General features: G+C 36.6%; 1 protein-coding gene and 1 pseudogene across 3 annotated transcripts in view; both read left to right on the top strand.

The window, feature by feature from the left end:
• Nucleotides 1-2,571: 2,571 nt before the first annotated feature.
• Nucleotides 2,572-20,156, top strand: part of UBR1 (ubiquitin protein ligase E3 component n-recognin 1) — a 159,800-nt gene continuing 142,215 nt past the window's right edge. The window contains exon 1 of one of the 2 annotated variants that reach the window (XM_079127741.1): nt 2,572-2,793. In XM_079127741.1, the coding sequence (XP_078983867.1) occupies nt 2,713-2,793 (81 nt within the window). In that variant the 5' untranslated portion in view covers nt 2,572-2,712. The remainder of the gene's footprint in view (nt 2,794-20,156) is intronic. The other variant, XM_079127740.1, reaches the window with a different exon arrangement.
• Nucleotides 2,858-19,620, top strand: LOC306653683 (four and a half LIM domains protein 1-like; annotated as a pseudogene). Its single transcript has 2 exons — nt 2,858-2,939; nt 15,735-19,620. The product of its transcript is annotated as a four and a half LIM domains protein 1-like (transcript).

The raw sequence follows: 20,156 nt of genomic DNA, 5'->3' as shown, positions 1-20,156 counted from the left end.
TGAAAATCATATATTAATTTTTCTACACAACACTATATTTTGAATATCTTTTCCGATCAAAAAGAATGACTCTTAAAGAATGATCTTTATTAGTTTGCTTTCTCCCTTTTTAAACTTATTCCTTCACATTTATATGCACACATGTGTAAATGCATAGTTTGTTGCAATTTGTTTTTTCACACTTATCTTGATCTTTTCACATAAATCTACACACACACACACACACACACACACACTAATGAAAGAATATTGCTACCTGAGTGTACCAAGCAGAAATGAATTCTAGCCACATGGCTGGCGACACCTTCTCCCAACAAGATTTCCACGATGGAAAGACCCTACTACCCCATCTCCCATTTGAAAGTGCCTTTGGATGCAGAACAAATAAAAAGTCCATATAGCTGGTAGTGAACTCTAGCAGACACTGTACTGCATTGAAGGCAGGTATTGAGGACTTTAGGTAGGTGGTGTGTATCATTAATCTTTACAATCATCACATGAGGAAAACAATCTCATTACATCTGTTTTATAGATAAGGAAACCAAATTTCAGGTTAATTCTCCTAAGTTTCACAAAATCAATAAGTAGTAAAAATAGACATTCAAATCCAGAAAGTTTATTCCAGAGGCTTAAGTACATAGGTATTAATTCCTCCAAGAGGAGGAAAGATGCCATCACATCTGGCTAGGAGAGCAAGGAAATGCTTTTTGAACTGGATAGATTGGGTATCCCTTGAAAAATGGATAGATCTTTAAAAAAATACTTTCACATAAAGTAATGCATGTTGTAAGAAAAACTAGAAAGTACAGTTAAAGTAGAAAACAAAATTTCCACATTTCTGCAATCCGGGAATAACCAAACATAATATTTTGGTGATTAGTATTCTTCAATAAACACATTTAATATAAAAATAGATGCATTTTTTTGTCTTATGAAAATCATATATTAATTTTTCTACACAACACTGTATTTTGAATATCTTTTCTGATCAAAAAGAATGACTCTGCAACGTGGTTCCCAAATTTTATGGTCTGAGATCATTTTATACTCAGAGATCTCATGTATATGTGGCTATATCTGTCAATGTTTGCATATTAGAAATTCAATAAAAAATTTAAATATATAACAATTCTTTTAAAATAATAAGTCCAATATATGTTAACATAGGCAGCATTTTAAATGAAAATTAACTGAATTCCAAAAACAAAATTATCTGGAAGTGTGGCAATCTTTTACATACTTGCAAATTTCTTTAATGTCTGGCTTAATAGTAGATGGGTTAACTTACCTGCTTGTATATTAATCTATTTTAATGTATCATTTTAGTTGAAGTATGTAGAGAAAATGTGACCTTGAACAGATTCCCTTGGTAAAAATATTTTTATTCATTTTATAAACCATTTAAAACAACACAGATGAAGCTAAAACAACACTGACCCCTTTTCTCCTACAATCCTTTGTTGTCTTGGCCTTCAGATCTTTATTAGTTTGCTTTCTCCCTTTTTAAACTTATTCCTTCACATTTATATGCACACATGTGTAAATGCATAGTTTGTGGCAATTTGTTTTTTCACACTTATCTTGATCTTTTCACATAAATCTACCTTTTTTTTTTAACATTTGGAGATAACTTGACAGAACACTTAAAATTAGGATGTGCAAATAGTCCAAAGATATTCTTTTGAGAATTTTGACTCCCCCTTTCCTTTCAATAATCTTGAAGTTGCTGAAGAGTAAAGTTCTTATATAAATCTTCAAACTTTTGATCAAATAAATCTTACAAATTGTTCTATGAAAACAACCTTCAATTTTAGTTCTTCCCTCCATATTTAGAATAATTATCTTCCAAGATTCACAACTTTTCCCAGTATCTCCAAGAATAATTCCTGATACGAATTTTTTAGGCTGGAATCTTATTTCCCATTTAATTCCCTCATCACGGCAAAGTAACTTTCAGAAAGAGTTCTTTGAATTAAAGAGTCGTCGCATACTCATATTAGACTCTTACTCAAGCTCCTCTAGAATCACACAAACTTATCTCCAATAATGCCAACAGTTCCTACATTCCGCATCAGAGCGGCAGAGACCTATCAGCATACTTTGGATTCGCCCTCTTTCTCGACCTTGTTCTTTTCAAGAGCTGCGTGGTATTCCATAACGCAGATGTAACATAGTTTATCTTCCCTCTTCAGAAGACTGTTGCCAATTTTTTATTATTTCACCTCCCCACCGAAAAGCTGGGACTCATTGTACACATGTACAAGTGCCCGAGGCTACAGGTGGAAGAGCTGTGAGTGCTTTCTTTCATTCTGTATCCTCTGGAGAAGCACTGCAGGTATGTCAGGAGACAAAACACCCCCAGGCCAACAACCCGGCCAGCCAGGACAGGGTCTCCCAGACAGCTTCCTCCTTTCAAAATGGACGCTGAATTTGTTTTCTTTCTAGTAGACACAAGAAATCTAAGCACCAAAGACAGATACACACTCAGTCACCAGGCACTACGACTAAATTAAGGGGAAAAGCCTCCGTCAGTTCCTTCAGTTGGTGACGCCTGCTTCCGGGAAGCGAACCGGAAGCCGCTCCTCTATTCTGCGTCAAACCCGACTTCAGGGGCCGTCGTAAAAGTGTCGCTCCTCGTCACTCCGACCGGCCACAGGTTTCCGCTTGCCTCCGGCCGGGGGTCGAGAACTGCGGGCGTTAGTTTCCCTTAAGATGGCGGACGAAGAGGCCGAGGGTGCGGAGAGGATGGAAGTCAGCACCGAGTTGCCCCAGACCCCTCAGCGAGTGGCATCTGTAAGTCCCTGTGGGCAAGTTTCTTTTGTCCTCCCCCCAGTGCCTCCCTGTCACGTTCAGGAGGATGCGGGGCTTCACCCCTTATGGCGGCTCTGGGGAGGGGGAAGTCGTATGGATTGATCTGGAAGGAAGCCACCGAATAAAAAGTTAGTCGTCACCCACATTCCTGCCAGCCAAGTCTACGACATGTAATGACTGTCATTTCTTAGTCTTCATGAGCTCCAGCATGCATGTCTCAGTCCTGAAGTAGAAGGAACTGGGGATGTTATTAGGTGGTTTGATGTGGGAGCTGAGGCGAGGTTGGAGAAAGCCATTTTCTGATAGACGCAGTGCTAACCCCTCTTGATGGTAGGAACCCACGGCGCAGCACCTGGTGTTGTATCGCATAGCAGGCTGGGTGGGATCTGGTAGTGGCAGGGAATGTTGCTGCTGTCAAGTCATATCCAGATGTGGGGTGTAGGAATTGTAGTCTTTCATTATAACATTTTGAGATTACGAGGCCCAATCCTCAATGGAGAAACCCATCATCTGTCGCTGCTTTTAAGAGGTGAAGCAAGGACTCCCCTAGACATTCCAAGTCCGCGCAATACCATTAATTAATATCAGAATCTATACTTTGCTCTTGTATTTTGAGAGAATGGGAAGGCAGAATTAGTGAGCAAATTTGAGTCAGTAGTCTGACCACAGGGAGAAAGCTAACTGAGGAGGATAAGAAGTGGGGGGCAATGTTAGGGAATGTTCTGGATGTTTCCCTCCCTCCCCAAGCGTTTAGTGGAGAGTTATATAGGAAACATTCCAATATCTATCATGGCATGATGTTTTATCAGTTTTTCAGCTGCATGTAGAAAAATGTGTGACAAATGTCTCTTAATGAAGTTTCTTTGGGTTGCAGTTTTAATAAGATACATTCTTGAAGTATTTTAACTCTGTAGACACTGAGTGCTTTTTTATGAGACAACAGAGTGAACTGTGGAAATGAGTCAACAATAAATTGGAGAGACCAGCTGGGAGATAGAATAGGGATGAAATTGGAATAAGGGTTTGCATTAGGTCAGTGTTTCCTATTTTCCTCTACTTCAAATAGCACTCCATACTCACTTCACTACTTGTAGTGTAGGATGAAAATCTATTTAAGATGATAGGGAGAGAGAAAATGTGAAAAATTTAGAAGCAGCTGAAACTTTTGGGGGTTTGGGGGTGCTGGGGCTCAAACCCAAGGCCTTGGACATGCTCAGCAAGGACTGTACCACTGAGCTATATCCCCAGCCCTGAAACATTCCTTCTTAGTGATAAGCCAAGGTACTCTGGAGGCTGAGGCAAGAGGATTGCCTGAGCCCAGGAGTTACAACATGTAAGACCCTGGCTCAAAAAATAAAAAGGTAGTTTGTGCTTTTACTTGTTGAAAGGAGTAAATAAACTATGTTGTGGTCAGAAGAGTTGTTGTAGTTTTATATTACTAAAGATGCCTAATATTTATTTAAAGTTTTGATATATTCCTTACAGTTGGCACAATAAAACCTCATCAATCTGGACTCTACTAATTTGGAATTGGAGACAGTGGTACAGGAATTGAGCTACAATTTATGTAGCAAACTCTTTTAAAAAAATAACAGATTTCTTTGGGTTTTGCAAAGTCGTAGGTGGGTAGTGTAATACAGCCTCATAGACTAGTGTCACAGATAATATACTATTTCAAGATAGGATGATATAACTGGATAGAAACATGACTTAAGCCTCGTAACCACTCTTTTTAGCTTGAATCTATCTGCTTGACTCCAGAGTAGACTTGACAACTTTCTTTTCTTTTCAAAGCTATTTTATTTTCAATTTTATTCTACTGATGGAGTAAGATACTTGCTTCCTTGTTTACTACTGTCTTGCTGTTAAGCAAAACATGGTCAGTTTTAGATATTTTAAAAATAATTTGTATTTTAAATCACCACTGGAGGCAGGAGAAAAAATAATAATAAAAAGGAGTCAATTACAGAGATTTAGGAAATCTTACTAATTCCATTAATCAATCCCTGTTTATAATTTCTGATTTCCTTAAACTTCTTTTAGACCTTGGGACCTTTTTTTTCTTTTTAAATCAGACTCTACTAGTGATATTCCTAACATCACCTAATATGAAATTAGAATGAAATAATAGGTATGAATTATTAGTAAAGTCACATTATAAAAGCCATTGCTTAAGAGTCAGAAGGGGAAGGCCAGGGATGTAGCCTTATGGTAGAACACTTGCCTTGCATTCATGAGACTTTGAGAGTTCAATTCCTAGCACCACCACCACCACAAAAAAAAAAAAAAAAGAAGAAGAAGAAAAAAAGAAAAGAAAAAGAAAGAAAGAAAGAAAATCACAAGAGGAACTGACTCTGTAGGTCTGCAGTGAGTAATGAGGTTTAAGAATCTACATTTTTCCACAAGCATGCCCTGAAATCCTGGTCTGTGGGCCACACTTTGAATAACACTTAGCTAGACATTTGAAGTTATCAGTATAGAATTGACAGTTGAGGCTGTAGAAATGGATAAGATCTTTGAGGAGAAGTGTGTGTGTGTGTGTGTGTGTGTGTGTGTATACTTTTTTGTGTAAGGACTTGGAAATGAAACAACCTAGGAGCTCAGAGTAATATTCAATGTCAACTAGCTCAAAACTGAGCTAGTTTTGAGGAAAGGGTGATTTATTGGGTCCGGGTTGAGTGCTGAGAAAAATTGGAAATCCAGAGGGCATTTGGGGCAGTCTGCTAGAATTTTGCCTTCTGTCTTGGACTGAATTTTCTTCTTTATCTGACATGGTATTAACCTCTTTTCTTTTGCTTGTCTACATACTCTGTCTAGGTGATTTCATCCAGTTCTATGGCATTAAATATCTGTATGTGTTCAGTCTCTAAGTCATCTCACGTCTGAGCTCCAGATTCATAAATTCAGCTGCCACTTGGCATCTCCACTTGGATATCTGATAGGTGTTTCAAACAGGGGATCAATTCAGAAGTCACTGCAGTAACCCAAACCATATTTAATAATAGCTTGCATTAGATAGATTATCCCTGGAGATGGAGTGAAGTAGATGAATTTGAGAGAGAGTTTGGAAGTATAGTAGAAACAAAAAGACTTTCTGATGGATTAGGAAAATGGAAGAAATAAATGACATCTGGATCCCTAGGTTTTGACGTTAGCACTTATGACAATGGTTGTGTCATATTCTGAGAGGAAGGACCAGGTTCTAGAAGAAAGGGGGAAGGCAGATCAAGAGTTTTCTTACCATGCTGGGGATATAGCGCAGTTGGTAGATTGCTTGCTTAGCATGCACAAGGCCCTGGGTTCAATCCCCAGCACCACTAAAAATAAATAAATAAAGTTTTCTTATCCCTGTCTCAGTAGATGACACCTCCACAATAGCTTTTGAACACAAACATCATTCTGTCTGCATTTCTGCAATCAAGGCACTTTCTGTTGCTTGGACAATGTAATGGCCTCTTAACTGATTTCTTTGCTTCTGTTTTTGCCATCTTCTAGTCCATTCTTCACAGAACAACTAATGTAATCTTTATAATTACAGTCTTGCTGAGCACAGTGGCACGTGTTCTGTAATTTCAGTGACTTGGGAGGCTGAGACAGGAGGATTCCAAATTTGAGGCCTGCTCAGCAACTTAGCAAGACCCTCAACAATTTAGTGAGATCCCATTTCAAAATAAAAAATAAGAAGGATTGTGGATATAGCTCAGTGATAAAGCAGCCCTGGATTCAATCCCTGGTGCAATAATAATAATAATAATAATAATAATAATAATAATAATGTCTCCTGCCTGAATCCTTCAGTAGCTTCCTTTTGCTACATTGTCCTGCCCCCTACCCTTTTTTTGGTACTGGAAATTGAACCTGGTGCACTCTACCACAGAGCTACATTTCCCAGTCCCTCCCTTTTTAAAAAATTTTTGAGACAGGGTCTCAATAAATTGCCTAGTAGGACTCCAAATCTATGATCCTTCTGCCTCAACTTCCCTAATCATTGTCATTACAGGCATACATCATCACACCTGGCTGTGTTGTGTCTAAAATAAGCCCAGGCTCTATCTTGCTTCAAGGCCTGCACCTATGCTTGCTGTTGCGTTTTCCTAGAGTGCTTTTTTTTTTTTTTTCTTTTTCTCTATGTATACTCTAATAGGTGGACTTCTCTTATTCTCTGTCAAAGAACCCCATTTATTTCTTCCTTTGTGCTTGTTACAATTTGTAATTACTGTATTGTACTCTAATTACTTATTGAAATGCCTCTCTCTCTCTCCCACCAGAATGTAAGTTATATGAAGGTAAGGATTATGTCTGACTCTTCACTGTGTATCCTTATATGTGCTTGATATAGCAGACACACACTTACTTTTTTGTTTATTTTTGTTTATTGGTATTGTTTATTGACACTCACATACTTTTTTGTTTATTGGTGCCAGGAATTGAACCCTGCCCTTGTTCATGCAAAACATTTGCTTTACCACTGAACTACCACTCCCCACCCCAGCCCTTACTCTTAAATGAATCAGTAACTAAGGATCAGTATCAGTGATTTTATGTTAGAAAGATTGGTACTAGCTTGGGGATTGGAGGTTGTGGATGGAAGGAGGAGGAAATGAAGGCGCATATTAGAGTAGCATCCAACCTTGGAATCCAGGCAAACAGGGACGTTTAAAAAGTCAAAACAGGAATTCTGAGGATATCATGGGATTTGAGATATTAAAAGTCATGTCGTTGATATAATTGAAATGACTGAATGTTCTGGCTAGAAAGGGAAATTTAGATTTTGAGAACATGGGAGAATATCATGCTTCTGTGATGGTAGAGCTGGGTTACATGCACTTGTTATATGTTCTTATAGCACCTATTTCATACTTCCATTGTATGACGCATGCTTCAGGCTATATTCTGGATTGCCTGTTTATTCTGTTCTTTTTAGACAGAACATGAACTGTTTCTTGTTCATAGCTACTACCTACACTATCTAACACATTGCTTTGAAATCTTTATTGAATGCATGAATGAATAAATGATTAGATACTAACTGAGGTATAGTGGAGGTAGAAGTTATAGGAGTTGAGGAGAAAAGTAACATTATGGAACATAATTTATATACAAATAATATGCCCACGTTAAGCATTTTCTGGATAAATTTTGACAAATGTGAATATCTGTGTGACTACCACCAAATCAGGATATGGAATATTTCTATTCCTCCCCCAAATTGTCTTACCTCCAAGTGTGGAGATTTTTTTTTTTTTGAAGTTTAATATTGTTGTGTTTGTGTGATAATCATGTACATCAGGGAAAATATATCCACAATCCACATCATGTATAGAAGATATTTAAACAAAAACCAGTCTTTTAATAGTTGACTTTAAAATGTTGATGTATTGAAAGGGTGAGAAGTTACATGGCATATTCATTGGAGGTAACTTTCCTTAGAAATTGGGGTCTATACCATTTTAGACTACAGCACAACCTTTTTTTTTTTTTTTTTTAGTAAGGATTTACTTCCAGTAGGAAAACTAGATGAAAACCTGGGTCTCTTGAATCCTAACTGAAGTGCTTTGTCACCAGGTCTTATCAAGGCCTAGTACCTGTTGTTTTTTCATCATCTCATAATTTCTATTGTGGGCACTTAGGGAAATTCAGATTTTCAGCCATATTCTATATAGTTAGATATGAAGTTAAGTTCTAAAACCTCAGATCAAAGTGACAGGTTCAGTCCCACTACCTGGCTAGGGAAAGAACAGTAATTTAGTGTAGATGAACTAGAGCTAGAAACTGACTTCTTATGTTTAATAACAGATATTTTCTGGCAAATAAAAATGTTCTTGTCCTGAGTACTGCCTAAAGAATCTAGCTAGATAGATATGTGTATGAGTCAGTGATACAGTATGAAGCAGTGAGGTATCTTGCCCATCCTTTTTTTTTTTTTTTTTTCCTTGATACTGGGGATTGATCCCAGGGTGCTTAACCACTGAGCCACAACTCTAGCACTTTTTATATTTATTTTTATTTTTATTTTTATTTTTTGAGACAGGGTCTCACTAAGTTGCTTATTAGGGGCTCATTAAGTTGCTAAAGCTGACTTTGAACTTGGTGATCCTTCTCCCTCAGCCTCCCAAGTCCCTAGGGTTACAGGTGTACACCACTGAGCCTGAATTTGCCCATCCTTTATTTATGTACTAACTTTGAAGTCTGCCTCAGATTTCCCTTGCCATCACTTTATCCATTTCTCTAAAGGTCTTAGTCATATAATGTTCTAGGAAATGATTTTCCTTAAGCTTAAGCCCATTGCCTCCTTAAAACTTAAGACAAAATACTAAGACCTTAGTCCCACTGACTTACAATGAATTCTTGTGTATTCTTTCATGGTATTCTGAATTAACATCTCTACAATTGAAGGAACAATAGTCATTTGATGAGTTTGGTTTTTAAAGCATTTGATATACCTTTTTTTAATGTTTTATTGCTCTGATAAGCTGAGTGCTTATGAAAATATGCTTTACTAAATAAACTTTACTGAAAGACTCCAAGTGATTGTGGTTCCCTAAGTACCCACTTGCTACCCAGGAGTGACATAGGCCCTGGCCAGAATGGAGTTTACATTTATTCTTTTGAATATAATTCTTCTATTTGTTTATTTAATACTGTTCTTCAGAACAAAATCTATTTGACTTATTTGGAGGAGTGGGACAATAACCCCTTAATGTATCTTTTATGGGCTAACTTTTAAAATGCCATTCAACTTTGATATTTATAAGTAAGTTAGAAATGACTTTAGTCATGGGAAGGAAAATCTATTTATCCATTAATTGTTTTATGTACACATGCTCTACCTTGCATTCTTATCTAAGAAAGGATTTTAGTTGCTTTGCAAGTATAGTTTAGGAAAGTAGATTTCATTCATCCAGAGACCTTAAGGAAAACCTAGAAAATTGAGGCGTGACCTGTAGTCAGAGATGAAAAAGGAAGAGAATAGCTTACTAGAGATAGGATATTTTTAAAAACCAAATTCAGTACAGCTTAAACAGGGAAGAAAAGAGAGAGACCTTGAATGTCATACACCTCAATATTTGACCCTGGCTTATATTATCAATACCTTAAATACTTAAATAAACTTAAATAGACTTACTGCTATTATATTTAAAGACAGCACAAGGTTGCAGGAGTAACAAAACATTATAAAATGAAAAGATCTTCTTAGGCTGAGTATTGCATCAAAACTAGCAAGGTAAAACTTATTTGGGATGAAAATAAATTCCTTTTTTTTTTTGGTGTGTGTTGCTGGGTATTGAACCCAGGGCCTTGTGCTTGTGAGGCAAGCACTCTACCAACTGAGCTATATCCCCGGCAATAAATTCTTAACAATTAGGTTCATTTGTGTATAGGGCTAGGTCTCTTCTGTGTTATTGATCTAAGGCTTTTAGTTGTCTGCATACTCACTAGTCATAAGTGTGATGTGGTTGCTAGGTTAGTGCCCAGGACTAATAAATAGTCCCATTTCTCTGTACAGAAGCATACTGTGCATATTCCATAAGAGTGTAATCAACAGGAGAACAGTTTGGATACCATATCACTAAAGATGGCCAAATTTCATTTCTAGGAATGGACTAATTTCTTTGTTTCTTCATTCCAGTTTAATCCTGAAGTGTAGAAATTAATGAGACATAAGAGTTACCTTTGTTTATTGGAAAAGGCTGTCAGATGAAAGAGCAGAGTGAATTGTATTGAGTTATTTCAGGAAGGTAGTTTTTGGGTTAGTTATAAAAATGGAAGTTGGTTGAGAATTGTTCAGATAGGTTCAGGTAGCTAAAAGATATATTATAGATTGAGTTTCCTGTGGAGTAAGCAGTTGAACTAGCATTTGTTGTCATGTTTGTTTCTAAACTTGGAGCTTGTTAAATAGCATTCCAGGAAAATTTTGTGTAACCAAAGATTTCTTGGTGCATAGAGATACTCTAATTACCAATCCAATACTGCCTATGAAAAATTCTACAGCCTCCAGATTTTGTTACCATTTTAAAAAAGAATTTAAAAATGACTGGGCCTCCAAAGGCTCTATAGATGTCTATAAAAAAGAATACATAGTGGTTTGGTGAAAAAGAAAAGTACTTTTATTCTTAAATTCCTTTTTTAAAAAATATTTTTCAGGGGCTGGGGAAATAGCTCAGTTGGTAAAATGCTTGCCTTGTAAGCCCAAGGCCCTGGGTTCGATCCCCAGCACCCCAAAAAAAAAAAAAAAAAATTTTTTTTTTCAGTTGTAGATGGACACAATAGCTTTATTTTATTTATTTATTTTTATGTAGTGCTAAGAATTGAACACAGTGCCTCACACATACTAGGTAAGTGCTCTACCACTGAGCCACAACCCCGAATTTATTTTCAGTCTGGGGATATAGCTCAGTTGGTAGAGTACTTGCCTCACAAGCCCAACCCTCCTTAAATTCCTTTTTAAGAATGATGTTCTCAAACAGGCATCTATGTCCCTGGGTTGTCAAGATATCTTTTTGTCTCCATGGGAATGAGGAAAATGTTTGGATATTTGGGAATTAAAATGTTGTGAGAACTTGTTTTTACAGGATAGTCAACTGTGGGAATGCCTTCCCTTAATTTCAGATGTTAGGGGAAAATGTTTTTTTTCTGGATATTAAAGTTAAAACTTCTTAATTTTATGTCTCTTGCAAATGGAGGAAAACACTAAAACAACCAAAAAACAACAACAAAAATCAAGCCTATGCTAATCACCAATAATAATTCCTGAATAATTGCTGTATTTGTTCACCTAGTAAAAAACATACCATTTTTTTTTTCTTGTTTGTTTTGTTTTCTAACCTGGGGAAAAAGAGACAGAAAATTTATTTGAAAAATTCTTTTCCATCGTTGTGACAGTAATGAAAAGTTTTGTTATATGAAAGAGTATAACTGGACAATATCTCCCTAAGAATTTAATAAATAAAGTTACAGAAGGCTTAATGTCAAAATTTGCTTTGTTCTGTCTAGCAGATAATATGTGCTATTTAGTGATTACTGTAAATTTTTATGGCGTACTTGTGCTATAATATAAGCCTGTGGGAATACAGGGATTTGAAAGATGAAGTTCTTCTCAGGAAACTTCCAATTTAGAGGAAGAGGCTAGATTTACATATTTAAAAGTAACACCAGTGATACCAAGCAGAAGTTTGAATACAGAATAAATACCTCCTTCAGTAAATGCTGTATTAGCATTAACAGGGGAGATAAATTTTTTTGGATTTATCAGCAAAGGGTTTGTTAAGGTGGTCCTTGAGCTGGGGCTTGAAGAAAAGATAAGGAAGTGGGTGGAGGCTGGAGGGGGAGGAATAGAGCAGTGAAGAAGGAACTTAAGGCATCTGCAGACATTTTGCCCAAATCAACCAACAACATAGATATTTTAAAATATTGATTCTTCATGCTAAGGCATTTAATGACAGCTACAACTTAGGAATATTTAATAGTGTTAAAGAACGTTAGGCCATTGTTAGCTAAGAAGCTTCATTTGGAGGAAAAGATTAAAAATAAGGCAAAGCTTTGTTGTTTTGTTTTACTGTTAATGTGAACTTGAACAAATCAATAAGAGTAACTTAAAAGACCTGTGCTTTTGTATTTGTAGGGTGAGCACTGAATTCTAGGAGTTAGGATACCTAGTTTTTTCCCTCAGTGTTGGATATCAAACCCAGGGCCTTATTCATGCCAGGCAAGCACTGTACCACTAAGCTACATCCCTAGTAGAAATCTGTAGGAATTTTGAAAGTGTTTTGTCTTTTTAAAATGTTTATAAAATTAAGATTATATTATGTAAAACTTGCTTTTTCCACTTAACAGTACTTCATGGGATTCTGACTATATAGAAAGGCATTTATTGATAGGCACTTAGGTAGACTTCATCTTTTCATTTATAATTGATGTGGCAAACATCCTGGTATGTAGTGTGTATGTGCATGTGTGTGTGTGTGTGTGTGTGTGTCTTTGCACACTTGGGCAAGTACAGCTAAATGATAGATTCTACAATTTCTTAAACTGTACTCCTGTTAATGTATATTCAGGTTATTAGTGTTTTACTGTTATGAATAAATTTGTACCTGAAATGTGTAGGATTGAAAAGCTTTAAAATGATTTCTGTAAATGATGCACACACACATATATATACACACACATATATGTAAATACATATATATATGTATTTACATATATATAAAACGTGTGTGTATGCATGTAAATATGTATATAAATTGAAAATAGTAAAAAGGGTATTCAGTGAAAACTAAGTCCTTCCTAGGTTTTTTTCTTACTGTTAAATTATTTTGAAACTTTCCAGAGATTTTTTTTGTTCTCATATAAACCTACACAGATATGTCTTCTCCTCCTACTTTCCCACTTCTCCCTTTTCTTCCTTCTCTTTTGTCTCTTAACTCCTCCCCTTCCTTCCTATTTCCCTCTATAAATGGTAGTGTACCATACTCAGTGTCCTGTTGCATTTTATTTTAAAGTATAATTTGAGGAATGTTATATATCAGAACATTTCTGTACTCTCTCCCTTATTATAATGGCTGCATTGAATTTATGTTGGATGATTTATTCAACTGTTATTTTGGGACATTTAGATGGTTTCCAGTCTTTTACTATTGTAAATAATACTACTAATAAAAATACTTGTGTATACTTTCTATACATGTTTGGGTTCATTCAATGAATAAATTCCTAGAAATGGGAATGCCTGAGTCAGGATATATAAATTAAAATTTCTTTTAGATATTGATGGGCCTTTATTTTATTCATTTATTTATATGTGATGCTGAGAATTGTACCCAGTGCTGCACACATTCAAGCATTCTACCACTGAGCCACAACCCCAACCCTAAATTAAAATTTTGAATAACTATCTGCATATTGCCCTTTATAGAGAATGGGCTAATTTAATTCTTACAGTAATACCTAACTTATACAAATTTTCCACTAAGTTTTATTGAGTGGAGTTTATTTGTGAATGGAATATTAAGCTTTATAAAAGCAAATTCAGATGGCTTCGTATATAATAAAATAACTTGCATTTTCCTTAGTTATCTATTGTAAAACCTAGTATAAAATACTAATTGTAATTACATTGTTAACTTACAAAACTGCTTGGATTAATAAACTTTTGTAAATTTATCATAGCTTTAAAAGTTCCTTTTCTTTACCCTAAAAATTATGTTTGTGTTTTGTGCATTGAATCTAGGGTCTTATCTGTGCCAGGCAAATGTTCTACCACTAAGCCACATTCCCAGGCCTAAAAATTATATGTATATTTGCTTTTGGTAGCAGGGACTGAACCCAGGGAAACTTTAACCACTGAGCCACATCCCTGGCCCTTTGTATTTTTCTATTGTGAGACAGTGTCTCACTAAGTTGCTGAGGCTAACCTTGAACTTGTTATTCTCTTGCCTCAGCCTCCTGAGTCAGGATTACAGGCATGTGCAACCACACTGGCCTGAAAATTATATTTTTAACATGTCAAGGAGGCGCCTGCTAGGAAGTAGTGAACAGATACATATTTACCTTGTCGAAGCTCTTGTGTGATTTTATAAACATTATTCAGTCTTTGTTTTTACAGACTGAGACGTTTTAATTTTCCATCGGTGTTACTTTTTCTGGGGTTCCCTCATGGTAACTTTTTGCCTGGATAACTCTTCCCAATGGCTCTGACCAGACAGCATCTGATGTTTCACAGTTTGAATCAGGGATGTTCTAGTGTCATAAGGGCCAGGGTTACATAGACAACTTGTGGGTGGGTACCCTATTTTAAGTTGGGTTAGTGTATAATAAATATGCTTCTAACTTGCTGTTTATTTCTGTGTCATTTCATAGAAGGTGTAGCTATCTGGACTAAAGAAGAAGAGGCATATTTATTTTAACATATATCACTTCCCAAATTTATCTTCATTATTGTGTTAAATGAAAAATTTTAAAAAATGCATAATGGGTACCAGAATTGAATATTAGTTACTCATGTTCTATTTTGAAGACTAGAGGTTTTAATTTTGAATAATTCCAGTTTATCGGTTATATTTTCACAGTTAGTGCTCTTTATATATATGTTTAGTTGTTGATGGATCTTCATTTTATTCACTTATTTATATGTGGTGCTGGGAATCGAACCCAGTGCCTCACACATGCTAGGCAAGCACTCTACCACTGAGCCACCAACCTAGCCCCTTGAAGAGTTTTCTTCAAAAAAAGTTGTAGTTTTAAATCTCTTTTATAACTAAGTCTATGGCCCATTTTGAATTAATTTTTGTGAATGGCATGTAGTATGGTTTAAAAAATAATTTTTTTTATGCCTGGGATTGATTGAACCCAGGAGTGCTTAACTGCTGAGCCACATCCCCAGCCTGTTTTATTTTTTTTTAATTTTGAGACAGTGTCTTGCTAAGTTGTTCAGGGCCTTGCTAAGTTGCTGAGACTGGCTTTGAATTTGTGATCCTCCTGCCTTAGCCTCCTGAGCTGCTGGGATTATAGGCATGCCCCACCATGCCCTGCAAAGTTTGTTTATTTATTTATTTTTTTATAAGGGTATCTAATTGCTCCTGCACTATTTTTTAAAGTGACTATCTTTTCTCCTTTGAATTGTGTTGATTCCTTTTTAAATCAGTTGACAATATGTGTGTTGATTGGTTTTGTACAGTATTCTATTCTGTTATTATTTATGTCTATTAAGGCCACACAGAATAGCTGTACAGTAAGTCTTAAATCAGTCCTACAGTAAGTCTTAAAATCAGTTCCCTAGGCCACTGTGCTTTGGCTTTGGTGCAGGTAGCAGCTGCCATCATCAAGACAGCTTTGGGGTGAGCATCCCCAGGTAGCAAGTGGAAGCTGTTCCCAAAGGTATCTAGCCCTTACTGAATACATTTTGTTCTCCACACATCCAGTGTGAGGTACCTCCAGCTATAAAGTGGGTACTATGAGAAGTTGGATTGGCACTACTGCAGGGACCCCTTGTAGGGGAAGAAGTATGTGCAGAAGGCTGGCACCACTGCTGCCTGAAGGGTTTTGACAAGTTCTGTGCCAACACCTGTGTGGAATGTAGCAAGTGCATTGGTGCTGACTCCAAGGAGATGCACTACAAGAACCGCTACTGGCATGACACCTGCTTTCAGTGTGCCAAGTGCCTTCACCCCTTGGCCAATGAGACCTTCATGTCCAAGGAGAACAAGATCCTGTGCAACAGTGTGCCACTTGGGAGGATTCCCCCTATTGCAAAGGGTGCTTCAAGGCCATTGTGGCAGAAGACCAGAATGTGGAGTACAAGGGGACCATCTGGTGTAAGACTGCTTCACCTGCAGCAGCTGCAAGCAAGTCATTGGAACTGGAAGCTTCTTCCCTAAAGTGGAAGACTTCTACTTCGTGACTTGCCATAAGTCCAAGTTGCCAAGCACTGCATCCAGTGCAAGAAGGATTTGGTAAAGTCTTCAGTGTGGTGGCCTGTAAAGGACAATCCTGGTACAAGTACTGCTTCTGCCTCAAAGTGTGCTCTGTGAATCTAGCCAACAGGTGCTTTGTTATTCATGAGGAGCAAGTGTATTGTCCTGATAGTGTCAAAAAGTTATAAATCAATAGAATCCCCTGTCCTGTAAAATGGAATTTGCATGATGTTCTTTGTGTCCTTGCCCTCTCTGCCCAACACCATCTGTAGGGAATGAGTGGTTTTTTAACTCTTCAAAGTTGCTCATTCTGTCTTTTCTCCCATTTTACAGTATTAGTCACATAAGGGCACACAGTGATCATATTAGGATTTAGCAAAAAGCAACCTTGCAGCAAAAGCTCATTTCTCTATGGCTACAATGAAAAAAACATAAACTTAGATAGATTGACTTTTCTGCATGTTTATCAGCTAACCATTTAGTTCCTTCATGATGTAAGCAAGAAGCATAAGTGATAAAGCCCCCACTGAGAATACCTTTCATGGTTCAGCTCAGACCCATCATGTAGTGACATGACATGCTAGAGTTGCAGCATCTGCTCCAACTCACTGCTCACCCTTTTCTGAGCAGAAAAAGAACTTGCTGAAATGCATGGTTTAACTTTCTCATCAAAATTCTGATTTTCCTTCCGTTCTTTTGTGCTTTCACATGACTAACACAAATTTCCAGAAAATCGACATTTGAACTTAATGGTAATTCTCATCTGACCTTTCCGCATACTAACATTTGATTTCCTGGTGTGGCATGTTTTCTGAGTGTTCCTACTTTAAAACATGGAACATACAGGTGATTTGGAAAGTATAAACAGACCTGAGAAAACGAGCCTGTTTCAGAGCAACAGTGTCTCAGTTAATACTTAGGGAAGCTTAACAAAACTAAACCTGCTGTCCTTTTTATATTTTTAATTAATGACATTTTTGTTTTAATTAATAGTAAAATAGTTTATGGGTTTGGAAACTTGCATGACAATATTTGAGCCCCCTCACACATACCTGTAGTTTTGAGATTCATCCTACAGAAGAGACAATAAAACTCTAGAGGGATAGCTGAGCAGGTACTGGGGCTTTCATCCATGTGGTCATGACATTTCAAAACCATGATGAATTGAATCCCTTATAACATAGTAGTTGTCTGCTCTTTGTCCATGTGTTCAAGAGGACTGCAAAGTCCCTGCTCTGTAATTCCTATAACTTTTCCTTAAGAGTTTAGTTGGATCTCTGGAGGACCACTGTCCTCACTGGTGGAACCAGATTTCCACCTTCTGCTTCCTTGGAATGCAGGATCACCCACTTTCTGTATTCGTCATTATTATGTTTCATAGTATAATGAGAATATCAAAAGTAAACATGGAATGACAATACATATTAACATTCTCATAGAAGTGGTTAAAGAAGTAAGCCAGTCTCATATTCTCTTTCAACATTTCAGTGTATCCTTGCAGAAATAAAGTAGCATAGAAAGCAAGAAAAAAAATCAATCCTACCTTTCCATATTCATCTTAGTAACAGCTTATCAGTTTCTACAAAAAACTTGTTGGGATTATGTGGAATTTATATATCCATTTGGGAAGGGTGGACATTTTAACAATATTCAATCTTACAACCAGTGAACATGGTATGTCTCTTCATTTATTTAGATCTTTTAGAAATTTCTGTCCATGTTTTGTAGTTTTTAATGTAGTTTTTAATCTTTTGTTAAATTTATCTTTTGTTAAATTTATGTGTGAATGTTTTAGATAGTAATTTTGTTTTGTTTTGTTTTGTTTTGTTTACAAGCACTGAGAAATAAACCCAGGGAGACTCTACCCTGAGCTACATATATCCCAGCCCTTTTTATTTTTTTGAGATAGGGTCTTACTAAGTTGTCGAAGCTGACCTCAGACTTGTGATCCTTTTGCCTCCACCTCCTGAATCACTGGTATTACAGGCATTCTCCACCATGCCTGGCATGTTTTATATTTTTTGAGACTACAATAAGTGCTTTTAATTTTTTTTTTACTTTCCAGTTGTTTTTTGCTAATATATATAGAAATATGGTTGATTTTTGTATATTGACCTTATACGCCATAATCTTGCTGAATTTACTTAGTTTGTGTGTTTGAGTCCTTGGGAAGTTTTCTATAATCATGTCTTCTATAACAAAAGACAATTATTAAAGACAATTATTACTTCTTCCCTTCTAATGGTTATGCCTTTTTTTCCCTTGGTCAGGTACAATATTGACCTCTAGTACAATATTGAATTGGAGAGGAGAGAACAGATAGATATCTTACCTTGTTCCTGATCTTTGGGGAAAAACATTAAGTTACAATGTGCAAATATTTTCTCCCTGTTTGTGGTTATCCTTTACCTGTTTATCATCTGTGTTCTTTTTTATGCGCTTTTAAAATTTACATAAACTACATTTTTTTGTTGTTTTATAATTTGAGTTTAAAAAAATTTTTTTTGGTATTCATTTATTTTCATGTGATGCTGAGGATCGAACCCAGTGCCTCACATGTGTGAGGCAGTCACTCTACCACTGAGCCCCAGCCCCAATTTGAGTTTTGACAATTGCCAGTGGTTGTGAGACCACCACAGTTCCGTTTTGTAGTCAACCCCTTTCCCCCACTTTCAAACCCTGGCAACTGCTGTGATATTTTCTATCTCTAGTAGTTTTGCCTTTGCCAGAATGTCACATAATCTTTTACAAATTTAAAATTAGTCTTATTGAACTATAAATTTGAATGTATACAACTATACAACTGAATACACATAACTATGAAGCAAACATGCAGTACAAATAAAACCAGAGAGCCAACCCATTTGAGGTGAACAGTATTAGTTTAATTGGAAGAATGTTAATTGCAACTAAATTGCCAGTGTTGAAAGGGTAGTAGAGAGCTATTCCTTCCTGCCTGTTTTTCCTGCTTACCAAGTGCCACTGATAATATTGGGTTGGGTGGATGATTTGGGGTGATCAGACCTAACATTTAAGCTCAAACTGGCAGTGAATAATTCCCAGATGTCTGTTTTGACAGAGCATTGCTTGATATCTGGAAAGCTGCTGTTTTTGATTAAAGATAGGAGCAGAATTGTGATGTTATTGAAGTCTGCATATAATGGCTATTAAACACATTTACCATGGGAATAAGAAATTTGGCATAGAGATAGGCTTGCTGATTCACACACTTTCACCATGGTCTAAGCTGCCAAGAGAACATAGCACTTTGCACATGACTTCTTTTACATTAACACATTTTGAAGTTATCCACGATATTGTGTATATTAATAGTGCATTCTGTTTGTTAATGAATAGTACTTCATGGTTTGGATGTAGCTTAGTGTATTTATTTTTACTAGAGTTTTATAGTTATGCATAGTAGTTGGGTCATCCTGACAAACTCATACATACATGGAATTCAATTTTAGTTCATGATCTCCCCCTTTTCCCTTCCATCTTCTTCCCTTCTGTCCTCTTTCCCTTTCCCATTCTCCTTCCTCTACTACAATTCCTTTTGCTAGTCTATTTGTTTATACTTGATTGGTTCTTTCTACTTCTGCATTAAGATGAAGTTCCCTGTGGCACACACACACACACACACACACACACACACACACACATATATATGATTTTTTAAGCATTCATCCTACGTTGCCTACCCTTACCCATCCTTCCACTTTACCTCTCCATCTCCTTCTTACATTACTGATCTTCCCTTTATCCTTATGTTATCCTGTCCATCCTGCCCCCTTTCCTTTACTCTAGCTTCTGCATATGAGAGAAAACATTCCACTCTTGAGTTTGAGTTTGAGTTATTTCACTTAGCATGATATTCTCCATGTACTGGCAAATGCCATACTTGCATTCTTTTTTTATGGCTGAGTGGAACTCCAT

Source organism: Sciurus vulgaris, assembly GCF_902686455.1.
Source record: "Sciurus vulgaris genome assembly, chromosome: 2".
NCBI lineage: Eukaryota > Metazoa > Chordata > Mammalia > Rodentia > Sciuridae > Sciurus > Sciurus vulgaris.
This window is presented reverse-complemented; position numbering and strand designations above follow the sequence as displayed.